The sequence below is a fragment of the Dipodomys ordii genome, unplaced genomic scaffold (assembly GCF_000151885.1).
Source record: "Dipodomys ordii isolate 6190 unplaced genomic scaffold, Dord_2.0 Scaffold10, whole genome shotgun sequence".
Classification (NCBI taxonomy): domain Eukaryota; kingdom Metazoa; phylum Chordata; class Mammalia; order Rodentia; family Heteromyidae; genus Dipodomys; species Dipodomys ordii.
The window spans coordinates 7,337,992-7,351,229 of NW_012267226.1; the positions used below are offsets into that span (position 1 = coordinate 7,337,992).

The 13,238-nt window shown below is 36.7% G+C and overlaps 1 protein-coding gene across 1 annotated transcript in view; it reads left to right on the top strand.

Moving 5' to 3' along the window:
- The first annotated feature begins 8,895 nt into the window (after positions 1-8,895).
- Positions 8,896-13,238, top strand: part of LOC105980569 (rho GTPase-activating protein 32-like) — a 90,638-nt gene continuing 86,295 nt past the window's right edge. The window contains exon 1 of the mRNA XM_013009455.1: positions 8,896-9,011. Coding sequence (XP_012864909.1) covers positions 8,896-9,011 — 116 coding nt within the window. The remainder of the gene's footprint in view (positions 9,012-13,238) is intronic.

A 13,238-nucleotide genomic window follows, 5' to 3' on the forward strand; every position in this document is an offset into this window, starting at 1 on the left:
TTCCTTCCTTCCTTCCTCCCTTCCCTCCCTCCCTCCCTCTCTCCCTTCCCTCCCTCCCTCTCCCTCTCTCTCTCTCTCTCTCTCTCTCTCTTTGTTGTGGGGCTTGAACTCTGGACCTGGGAGTTCTCCCTCAGCTCTTCAGACCAAGGTAAGTGCTCTCCCACTTGAGCCACAGCACCACTTTCAGTTTTCTGGTGGTTTATTGACGATAAGAGTTTCATGGACTTTGCTGCTTGGGCTGGCTTTGAACCCAGATCCTCAGATCTCAGCCTCCTGAGTAGCTAGGATTAGAGGTGTGATGGTGCCCAGTAAAATCGTTCCTTTCTTAACAATTACTTTTCAATTTAAGATGGAGTCTCCCTATGTTCCCCAAAGTGGTCTCAAATTCCTGGGTTCAACTGATCCTGTAATCTCAGATCTATATAATCCAAATAACGGATTCTATAGAAGATACAAAGGTAACAGCCTAACCACAGTGTCAGTAACATCAGGAGAATTATTCAGTATTGTTGGCTTGTAACTAGAGTCTATACACTGGAACATAATGTTATTTATATAATTTCCAGAATACTTGAATGATACTAGATTCCTTATATTCCAGGACATTCTGGTTTAAAATTTATGTCTGTTTTATGTGTAAATTTACAAGAATAAAGACTTTTCAGCTTACAGGTGGTTATCCTGTTTTCTAAACTATGTGTGTGCTGAAATTTAATTCTCTTCACATACTGAATCGATTTTGTGGAATTTTGTTTTATGCTTTTAAAAGTGGCCATTAGAGAAGAAAAAAAATCTTTGCCATCATTTATATTGTTGGTTTTTTTTCAGAACTTTCTCATGTCCCTCCCTCCCTGCCTGCCTGCCTGCCTGCCTGCCTGCCTTCCTTCCTTCCTTCCTTCCTCCCTCCCTCCCTCCCTTCCTTCCTTCCTTCCTTCCTCCCTCCCTCCCTCCCTTCCTCCCTCCTTCCCCCTCTCTTTCTCTTTCTTTCTTTCTTTCTTTCTTTCTTTCTTTCTTTCTTTCTTTCTTTCTCTCTCTCTTTCCTTCCTTCCTTCTCTCTTTCTTTCCTTCCTTCCTTCCTTTCTTTCTTTCTTTCTTTCTGCTCTCTTTGTCATCTTCACTGGCTGCAAACTGGTGATTTTTCTACCTTTGTCTCCTATATGCTAGGTGTGCACCACCATTTTTAGAATGATAGAAGTTTATTTTGTCTTTTGTGAGATTTGTAAGTCTGAAATAGAACTAGGATTTCAGTTTTGAAAACCTGTGGTTTGGAGCAGTGGATATTTGTTGTTATTTGCAGTTTTCTAAGTAATTTCTTTCTTTCGAATTCAACTTATGTCCAGGCAAGTCCAAAAAGGTACCTCCCAGTCGCCTAGACAGATTTTCCTGCTGCCTGGGTATATATAGTATGCTGCTTCCTTTCTTCCCCACCTGCCTTCCTTTTTTAAGCTTTCCTTTTGCCTTAGCTGACCAGATGTCCTCAGTCCTTTTCTTCCCTACTCTGCTTTCAACTAAATTATAAATACTTTTTGCCTTGAGGTTTAAATGATCAAAACAATAACTCAAATATTTGCTTTCTCTCAGAAATAATTTCCTTTCCTGTCTCCCTCCACCTCCTGGTATTGGGAATTGAGCTCAGGGTCTTGCTCTCTTGCTACGCATATCTCTCAAGCTGGTTTTTGTGTCATTGTTACTAATGAGAGTATACCTATCCTTGACCTGTTTGTGGGGGCTGGAACATGTAAAAGGCTGCCAGGCTTTCTGTTCTCAAACTGTTCTTTTGAAGAAACCATGCTGTGAAGTGACTCTACTTTCTGTGGCATGCTCATTTCTTGGAATATGTTGCGCCTGATATATTATTAAACTCCTTAACTAGCTTGTATATGGTTATTGAAAAATTGTAGAGAATTCAGTTCTACATATGTTTTGTTCTCTTGGAAGTTCTCTAAAATCTGCATTTTAGATTCAACATTCCTACTTTTCCTTGGTTTCTTTCTCTTTTTTCTTTGTCACTTATCATTTACTTTGAAATGTGAGAGGGCTTTGAAAATATTAAGCTTCAATATTAGTTCAGCATGTTATTTTTATTATACTGCCACTTTGTATTTTATATTTGAAAATGAGAATTGGGTCTCACAGCTGATTCTTAAGTCCAGCAAAACCAGTGCAGGAGAAATTATCTTTTTCATTTATTCAAGACTTTCTTGTTAGCTTGTGAATATGGTTAATACTTACTATTTTTAAAAAGTGATAATAGCGTTGGTAGTGTAGCTCAGTGTAAAGTGCTTGCCTGCCGTTCATGAGGTAAAAATGGGGAAAAAAGATGGCTCACAGTAAATATAAAAGCTAGAAGAATCTATAGAAAACAATGTGAGGATATAATCAGCACACACACACACACACAAATGAAATAAAATGTCCAGTTAAATGATAATTTGAATTCCTCTTTTAAAGGAATTAAGTATTTTGGAATGTGTCAACCTGGATTCCTGAAGCATCTCTCTTTTTGTATTACTCCTCACATTTTTGAATATATATTGTGTATAGATATTGTATATATTCCTTTTCATTTCATCACTTCAAGAATTTGACTGGATATGATTATTATGAAGAAGGAAAATTTAATTTTGGAAATCTTAAATCTCCCTAGTTGATATAGAAAATAAATTGGCCCAAAGGAATTTAAGTCATCTGAGCTCAAATTCATTAGATTACAAAATCAAAATTATTTCTAGTATTAAACCATGGCAACTCAAAAGTAGTGCTGTTGTCAATTTTTGTGCACATTGTAACTTGAATCTATCTGCAAAAAAGAAACAACAGCTTTATAAGATGCCTATCAGTAACCAATTCTAACTCTGTTTCTAACCAGGCTTATCTTATCATAAGGGTATAGTGATATAATACAAGGGTCTGAATTAGCTTTCAAAAACAATGGTATTATTTTTCAAGTACTGGTCAGATAATCAGAAAAAGTGCATTTATTTCCTAATTTATACACCATTAAAATTTAATATAAATCTGTATGATCAAAAAGCTTTAAATCTTTTTAAGATTTATTATTAATTTATGGTTGATAAAATTTACTGGAACAAATTTACATAACAGAAGAAAATAGGAGACATGCTTTTCTGTTTCCAGTATAAATTAAGTGATCAGAGAGGAACTTTATTCTCATTTCTTGTGAAAATACAAGTGGAACAATCATTGATACCAGGATTAGCAGTATACTTAATTTAAATCTCCGTTACTTGAGGATATGATGGCTGTAAGTTTAAATGTAGTTTAAAATTCTCTTACATTGTAAGTAGTAGTCATTGTTTACGTTCACTTTTAGCCTTTTCACTTCCCTCTATGGTTGTAGAGGAGTAGGCAGAATAAACTTTGAAACAAGCTGTAAAATCACTGCAGTCTCAACCCAGTAAAAATGAGCTAACCAAGGAAACATACCAGCTGGTAAAAGAGTATATTCAAGAGACTTTGTGTTTCTTCAACTAGTTTGGAGGGAGAAACTCAATAAGCTTATTAATGCCCTGTGTTTTTAAAGCATGCAGGCTTAGTGAATTTTCAAATAGCCCCAGTCTTTCATCCTAGTCCTTCCCTTCTCCACTGAGATGAAATCTGCTGAAATTATTTGCTTCTTCACTGATAATATTCACTGAATTTATATATATTGCCTTTGGAGTAGGATTAGGAGGAAGTCTAGTTACAGTGGTCACAAGGAAAGCTGTGCCTACCTGTGGTTCAGTTTTTTCCAGGACCTCAGTTTATAGGGCCCTAAATTTGTAAAAGTAATGTGTCTTCCTTTTTCAGCATTTTACCGACCATGACACATTAGCCAAAATTCTAGCTCCAATGTTTCCTTTAATTCTATCTTATAGATAGAATAATATAGAATATAGACAGAATAGCTTTTATTATCTTTATAGGACTTTGACTAAAATCAGTTGTGATGTCACATAATTAGTCCCTAATTTTCAGTAATATACTTGAGTATCAATTAATGGTGGCTTACTTCCCTCAGACCTGCAGATTTTCTTTTAGGTACAAATACTGAAATACAGTTTTACTCTCCAGTGATCATTCAGAAAGATGGTTAAGGTTTCTTTATTACTTTTCCTATTGTTTTTGTTTGTTATTTTTATTTGAATTCTACATATGAGCATGTATTTTGGTAGCCTTCAGCTCATTGTTAAACTTATTCTAGACTTTATTAACCACTGAATAGTTTTGCTCTACTTTATTTGTAGAGTAGTTCTTTAGATTGAGGGGGAATGGTGGCGTAGTGAGAAGGGCTCGATTCCAGCATACTGGTAATGCAAGAACTTTTTATATTTATTGGTTGTAATGATGGAATTCTGAAGTTAATACAATATGCTTATTTTTTGTGCTCTCGGCTAAGTAGATGTATATGTTGTTCTAGTAGCCTCTGATGAGTTTCATATGATATGATAATGTTGATACACATTCTTTTTTGTTTGTGTGGTTGGAGGGTATGGGGACTTGGATTCTAGGCCTCATGTCCTCACATGACTTCTTCCACTCATATCTAGGCTCTACCACTGGAGACATATGTCCACTTCCAAATTTTTCTTGGTTTGTTAGATATGAGAGCCTCATTGATTTTTGTCTGCTTGGGCTGGCTTTGTACCTAGATTCTCAGATCTTTCTTAGCCTCCTGAGTAGCTAGGATTACAGGCATGAGCCAACACTGCCTAGCCTTTTCATCTCTTTCATGAGAGAATCTTGTATTCCTGAGTAAAGGAAACAAAGTATTTCTGGGTTTATTTTGTGAACAGGTTGAATTTGACATTAAGTAGATGTAGTGTCTATATTTGTGGAAATGCTGTAAGCACATATGTATGCACATGTGTAAATGTAACCTCTTTGTATAACTAATAATGCTAATAAAACTTTAAAAATGAATGGAAATGTTATGTTGAATTGTCTTATGATCTGCCTTTATATGTACAGAAGTTTCACTTAATGTGTTTTTGCTTTCTGTAGTTTCAGTTATCTTTGATCCACTGAAGTCTGAAAATACTAAATGGAAAGTTCCAGTAATAATTTGTTAATTTTAAACTGTAGATCAGTCTGTGTAACATGATAAAATCTCTTGCCATCCTACTCAGCCTCACCTTTGATAAGAGGCAGACATGAATTATCTCTTTGTATATTGTATCCACACTATATGTACCACCTGCTGTTTAGCTATGTTGTAGTCAGCTTAGTTATCAAGTGGACTGTAGTGGTATAATAGCATTTAATTTAATTTAATTTAATTTTACTTTAATAATGGCAACAAAGTGCAATGTAGTGATATAGACAACTTGGAAAAACCAAAGGAAATCTGCAAAGTGTTTCCTTTACTTAAAAAGGTAAACATTCTTAAGGGGAAAAAAATCTGCTGAGGTTGCTAAAATTTGCGTGAAGTTGTTTATCTCTTTTCTGTGCCTAATTTATAAATTAAAGGCTATCGTAGGTATGCATACATAGAATATATACATAATAGTTATCTCATAGCAAAACTATGATATCAAGGTTGTCTAGGCTAAGCAATTGAATGTGGATCACAGTGAAAAATCACATATTCTTTTAAAAAATAATATCCTACATGATGGTTAGGTTTGGGGCTGATTTTTTGAAAAGCATTTTTCCTTTTGTTTATTTTTTGCCAGTCCTGGGGTTTGAACTCAAGGCCTGGGCACTGTCTCTGAGCTTCTTTTGCTCAAGGCTAACACTTTAGCACTTGAGCTACATCATCACTTCCAGCTTTTTTTTTTTTTTTTTTGTCGGTCATGGAGCTTGAACTCTGGGCCTGGGTGCTGTTCCCTTAGCTCTTTAGCTCAAGGCTAGCACTCTACTGCTTGCCACAGTGCCACTTCCAGCTTTTTCTGCATACATGGTATTGAGGAATCAAACTCAGGGCCTCATGCATACAAGGCAAGCACTCTACCACAAAGCCACCTCCCCAGCCTTATTTTTACTTCTTTTCAGACAGGGTTTTATTATGTAGCCCAGGTTGACCTCGAAACCCCCTCTCCCCGTCTTCATGATCATGCCTTATTTCCCCAGTGCATGAAAAGCACTTTTTAATGTGAAGTTCTGAGCTAGACCTAGACAAGTAAGTATGTTAAGTCTTGTTTTTTTTTCACCTGTTTTATGAGGATCATGATGGTTCTTGCCTCTCAAAGTGGTTGTAACAATCATGAAAAGGACTCGGTACAATGCTTGGCATATAGATTACTTGGTATTTGCTGGGCTTACTACTAGAAAAATCAGCTGCTTTTAAACCACATTTCTCTTAAAGAATTCATTTTAACAGCATTCTTCAGCTGTTGGTTGGAGTGCTTCCTTCGTTGCCTTCCTATCAAAGGAATTAGTCTTTTTTCTTTCCTTTCTTACTTCATGTGTGGAAAATCACGTAGTTTTAAAGTACTGTTGCTGATTCCTGTGGTTAGATTAGGACTTAACTAACATGGCATTTGGGGTTGTGAAGTTTTTTACGCCATTCAGGATTAACATGGTCCAGAACTGTCCTGTGGTCTTCGGGAGTACGGAGTATCTAATCCTTCTCACTCTGGTAGCCTGTGATCCACTCTGCTCTGTTCCATCCTTTTCCCCCTGCCACTCATTCTTGTTTTGTTTTGCTATATTTTTGTTGCCTGCTGAAGAAGAGAATAAAAACAAACAGGTGTTGACCTTGAAAACATTTTTTTAAAACCATTGATAACAGAGGCTGGGAGAATAATTCCTACAAGGTCTATTTGGTACCTATATTAGTGGTGGGAGGAGAATGAAACTGCCATGTGTAGTGGGGTTTCTGAAATGACAGCAGGGCAGAAGGAAGGCAATTTCCAGAGCAGTTTTGTACAGGGTAGCCTGTACTTTAGTATTATGTGTCAAATAATGCACAGGTTAGTTCAGGTCTTCACATTTGAAGGGCTGCAGAAGTTAAGTTATGTGACCTGTGGTAACAGAAGAACAAAAGGAATAATAAAAAAGAAAGGGGCTGAGACATAAAAGTTTATCTGAGGTGTTAGGATTGTTTAGAAGAAAAAGAAGACCTAGGTTTTTAATGATACTATGTAAACAGTGCAATTATTTACTGAGGGACCTACAAAATAATTGTTAAAACTAAAACTTTTTCTAGAACTCTATGTGTACAATATAGTAAAAAATAAAAAAGCTTCTATTACCTTCTCTGTCGAGCACCTTTCTTCTTGGAGAAATTGTTATTAATGTTCTTCCTCCATAGAAATTGAGAGTACCTTGGCAGCCACTTATATTTCTTCTTCCTCATCCCTGAAAATGTGAATGATAGCATACTACGTGTGCTGTTCTACATTTTTACCTCTTTCTTTTGCCTTCATATATGTTTGTCTCATTTTTTATTCCATATCATGATCATTAGGCCCGCTTTGTGTTCTCATTTATTCACAAGTAATGTGAGTGGATATTGAGTGATTTAATTTTGTATTTGATTTTAATGAGCGAGTTAGATTGGTTTTTTGATGTTCTCTCTTGCAATTATAAAGTGCACTACAATGAATATTCCTATTTATTCCTATTTATGTCTTATTTCTATTTCTGAAAATAAGATGGTTTCCTAGAAGAGAAGATTGCTGGGCAATTTATCCACAGATGTCTCTGTATAACATGTTAAGGAATTTTTCCAAATTACCTGTTGTCAAGAGCAATTTGTTTCCTAAATTTATTCCCAGACTTGACAACGAATTTTAGTTTCTGGCAAGTAGACTAAAAAGTACATCCATTTTCAGAGCAGCGAGATTAGAACAGCACATATGTAACTTGTACTTTTGTAGGAAGGAAAAGGTGTTGTATAAGCAAAGTAAGAAGTTCAAGAGCAGCCCAATGAATGCAATTTTCTCCATCTTCCCCTTTTTCTTTACTTCCACTCTCTCTCCTCCTTTCTACATGCCCTCCCTCTGTTTCTTCTTCCTTTCTTTTTCCCTTAAAAATATGCTTAGATTTAATGGAAAGCCATGGCTCGGCTGTTGGTTACTGCTCAGTAGAAGACAAATAACCATGACTATGTGACCTGGCAGTGATTGGCACCAGTGTGGCTGTTTTCAAAGTAACGTTATCAACAGTGTTAAAGATGCTGTAATTTTTACTCATTCTTAGTCAGTTTTATTGCTAGCATGGATGTCTGCAGTATAATTTATTTTATTTTATGTTCAACTGATGGCAGTCATTTTTCTTTAACGAACTATAAACAAGCTAAATTTTTGGGTTTTGGTTTTTGGTTTTGTTTTTGCTTTTTTTTTTCTTTTTACCTCATGCTGCACTCCTAAGTGAAGGTCTATATGGTATTATTACTGAGAGGACTGGTGTAGAAGGCGTGGGCCTAGGCAGGTGCTTAGATAATGCCTATCTTCTCTATTCATCAGTATCATCCTTAACTCAAGGTCTGTAACTGTGCTTCACATTGTATCTGGCTCCGAACTCCTTTATGTATAGATATGCTTTGTAGCCTTCTGTTTATTTGTAGTATATCTGAGATTGAAAAGGATATAAATAAATGCTTGGTTTTTGAAAATACCTATTTCAAACTTATTTCCTGGAAGTTTGGGGAAGAGAAAAATAGTTATTAAAGTGAATAGTGAAAAATCACCATCAGTTGGACTCTGCTTTTGGTATGTAGGTCATAGAGCCTAAGGCAGTGGGAGGGTCTGAGATGTGACAGGTGCAAAGTCAGATGCAGTGAGTGTGCTCTTGGGATTTCCTGTCTGTCCCCAGTGGTGATGAAGCCAGCACCGTCACTCACTTCTGGTGGAGCAGCCACACACCTGAGTGTGCAGCAGTAGAGCCGAAGCACCTCAGCCTTGGTGCTCTCTATCCCATGCCTTGACATTTAAAGTTTTGAAATACAGGATGGAGATAGAGTGTGAGAGTAGCACTTCAGGGGATGACAGTGTCTTTTGGTTGGATTCTGAAGTTATGATCCAGCTGACTGATGGAGAAGAGGAAGAAGGGGAAGAAAACTTCAGGTAATTAAGGAATGTGAGTTTTTTCTCTCCTTTTTTATCCCTTGGCTCTTGCCTCTTAACCCTCCTTCCATCATCTTCAGTCTTTTTCAGTAAGTATTTTCTCTGGGAGAAGGCTTGGGGCTGAAAGGAACAGGTTTTGAGTTGTATAGAGCATTCTTTTTGCAACTTGCCACGAGCTTGTAAGATGTATTTTCAATGACTTGTTAGAACACCACGCAAGAAGGAGTTAGACAGGTTTGGTAGTAGCATTTCAGGAATTTCAAGTAGGGACTCATAATGAACTACTAGTACTTTTCCTGTGTCTGATTTGTATCTCATAGATTTGATCTGAATTTGTATCTAATAGACTTCTCCTTTTTTTTTCTTAGAATGTGTTCTGGAGTTTATGTGTTTGTTTATGTGTGTGCATGCAAGTACAAACTCACCTGTCTGCCAGCTTTGTTAGCTTATGCATGTGTGTGAAACCACTTGATTAAGTACGAATTGGTTATTTTGACCCTTTTTCTTGTCTCTGACCTTACATTCCACCTCCTTACCCATCCCTAAAACTTTCTAGGTTTTTGAAATCTGTAGTGATAACTTCATAATGAAACATTTTAGAAGATACCTCCTGGTTAAATACCTCTCAAGAGGTTAGTGTTACTGGTTATGAAAGAGTTCTTACCAAAGCTTGTGAAAATGGTGCTAGTTGTCAGTTACTTCTGTTGTATTAAAAAATTCAGGAAGCTTTATTCTAGCTTTAAAAATTCAGACAGGGCTAGTAACTGAATATTTTTGTAGGTATTAAAATATCTTGATGAAGCTTGAGGTTTGTACTACGTATTATCAGTACCACCCACGTGGGCAATTAAATGTCTTATAATTTTAGCAATGAGTACTTGGGAAGGTGAACATATCATTTGCTTCAGATACTGTCTTTAATGTTTAAAAAGAGTCTCTCTGAAGTTAAAGGATTTCTTTATATACAGAGTTGATTTTTAAAATGTAGGTACATAACAAGGAAGATATTATATGTTAGGAATTCTTGATAGCCTACACTGAATTTGTTGATCAGGACTTAAAATAAATGAGAAGTGTATTTAAAATGTTAGAAGAAGCCAGGCGCTTGTGGCTCATACCTGTAATCCTAGCTACTCAGGAGGTTGAGATCTGAGGATTGTGGTTTGAAGCCAGCCCTGGTAGAAAAGTTCCTGTGAGACTCTTATCTCAAGTTAACTATTCAAATACTGGAAGTAACACGGTGGCTCAAGTGGTAGAGTGCTAGCCTTGAGCACAAAGAGGCTCAGAGACAGTGACAAGGCCCTGAGTTCAAGCCCCACAACCAAGAAATAATAATAATCATAATAATTTTAGAAGAATAATTTAATATCCAAAGTATCTTACTACTTTATTAATACCAAATATAGTTGTATGTGCTGCTGTTACATATATCCTGTAATTTTGAATGTTGTCAGAATCTTCCTAACAGGTAGTATTTGTTTTGTTGATGTTGAAACTGTTTGACCTATTATAATTTTGTAATTTTCTGCTATTTGTCAAAGAAAGAAACAACTTGAATTTATTTTGATGATGCTTTATAATAGTTTCAGTACTAAAATTTTAGATTTATTTGTTAAGCAACGAAAGTTTCTCTGGTACTTTGTGTTCACATTTACAAGCCAATCTGTGTAAAGTGGTTCCTTTTCCCCTCAGGAGTATGTGACAGTATATTGATACTGAGAAAATGAGCCTAGTGTATGCATGTTTGAAGATGCTGCGGTTCATAGGACATTTGTTCATATTACCTAGCAGGACATTTCCATAGGTCTCCCAAATCCAAGATGTCTTTGAGATTTGGTCTTATTTACAAATGCCACAAAGTAAGGTGGTAAAGCCTCATTTTTCACCTATTCAGCAGTTAGGCATGAGGAAGGATGGCAGTAGAGGGCTTTCACAACATGCACAGTGTGTTCCTGCTGAATGCCCAACAGAAAAATGTGTGTGGGTGTGGAAGGTGAAGGGTTGGATAGGAGGAGCCATAGCTGTCACTTGGGAGAACCAAACAGTACACTGTGTTAGATGAGAATTGTTTTTTTATAAAATCAGTTTACTAAGTAAATGTGTATATAAAAGTTGTAGTTTGTTTCTTTAAAATCTGTATAAATATACATGAATCTCTTGAAAGAATTAGCACCGTGTCATTTGAGGCCCATGGCTAGGAGAGTCAAGTCACTTGCACCTAGAATGTAGGCTTCTGGTGGCTCTAGCTATGATTTGCTTTAGGGGGAAGCACATTAAAGGTAATCTTCCTCTACCAGCTTTTAAGAAACTGTTTAAAGCAGTAGTTCAGACTCTCCTACCACTGACAGAGTTCTTTCATTTGTATTATGAAATTAACCTGTGTTGCTGTGTACTTTATCACTGTGGCAAAAATAACCTAGCCTATTTAGAGGGTCTCACTCCTTGAAAAAGAATCATCCTGTAGTCATGTGATGGGGATGTAGCTCAGTGGTAGAGTGGTTGCCTAGCATGTGCAAGTCACATCTAATCTAGAAGAATTCAGTAAGAAAGGAGGAGCAATATGACAGAAAAGAAAAACGTTAGTGTTTTAATTCTGCCAGAGATAAAAAGACAACTAGGAGTTGTTATGTACAATTGTCCTAGGATAAAGATGTTATATACAGGGTATCTGTTGATTACATATAAACCTTATAAATTAGATCATATCTTTTCATTCCCAGATAAAGTAAAACTTTATACATGATAAAGCCCAACTGTAATTGACTTTGAAAGTGAAACCGTTTTAGAAAAAGTTTGTTCTGTTTTTACAGATGTTAATCTCTGCAAAATGCTAACATCCAAGAGGGCTAAAGCTGCCTTCTCAGATTTGAAATGCCATCTTTGCCATACTCTTTATATTTGTGAAATAAATTATGTCCAACATAAAGATTCAGTTAGGAAACACCATATTGTGACAGTGTAAGAATGTAACTAGGGGCTGGGAAGGTGGCTTAGTGGTAGAGTGCTTGCCTTGCATGCATGAGACCCTGGGTTCAATTCCTCAGCACCACATAAACGGGAAAAAAAGCCATAACTGGTGCTGTGGCTCAAGTGGTAGAGTGCTAGCCTTGAGCTGAAGAGCTGAGGGACAGCACCCAGGCCCAGAGTTCAGGCCCCACAACTGACCAACAAACAAAAATGTAACTTTGAGTCACCTAGGAATTACCATTTACTCAATGTTATGGAAGGCTCTGACTGCCACTGGGAGGTAGACATGTTAATAATATAATCTTCTTTAGTTTCTCTTTCTTGTTATTAGTATTAGACAGCCTAGTAAGTAACATGTAATTTGAAATTATGACACATATAATATAGTATACAACTTGGGCATACTTTTTGTATTTTTTTTTTTGGTCGGTCGTGGGGCCTGAGCTCTGGGCCTGGACACTATCCCTCAGCTCTTCAGCTCAAGGCTAGCACTCCACCACTTGAGCTACAGCACCACTTCCAGCTTTTTTCTGCTTATGTGGTGCTGAGGAATCGAACCCAGGGCCTCAATTATGCAATGCAAGCACTCTACCACTGAGCCACCTTCCCAGTCCAGGCACACTTTTAAAACTTTTTAGATTTTTAATCTGTAGTTGCTCAAATCTTTCAAATCTTCACCTGTATCTGCATTGAGAAGAGAAATTTCTGACTCCAGTTAATCTGGATGATTAGGTGAATAAACTTCAAATCTGAGGTGGGGCAGGGAATGGCTTAACTAGTTTTTGGCACTGTAGGATCAGTAATATTTCCTGCACTTGTCTAATTTGTTGCTTCATTTCTTCTTTCACTTACTTGGATTGATGCCTCAGGTTAGAAGATACTATACAAACCAAATAGGTAACAAGAGCTGTTTTGCTCATATCTCACTGTTGGTGCTCTATCACTCAAGCTTCCAGTTCTGGCTTTTTGCTGGTTAATTGGTGACCAGAGTCTTATGGATTTGTCTCCCTGGGATGGCTTTAAACTGCAGTCCTCAGATTTTAGCCTCCTTGAGTAGCTAGAATTACCAGCAAGAGCCTGGCAGTTTTCTGTTTTTAATGTAAAATACATCAAGCCATTATCTTAGCAAGATTACAGAGTAAATGAAACCTTCCTGGATGCTTGATTTGGGGGCTTCATTACATGTTTACTTTTCTCTAATGATTAATTTTCCTTTCCATGTTCTCATTTGGATAGCTATATTCTCTATTATTATTTGAA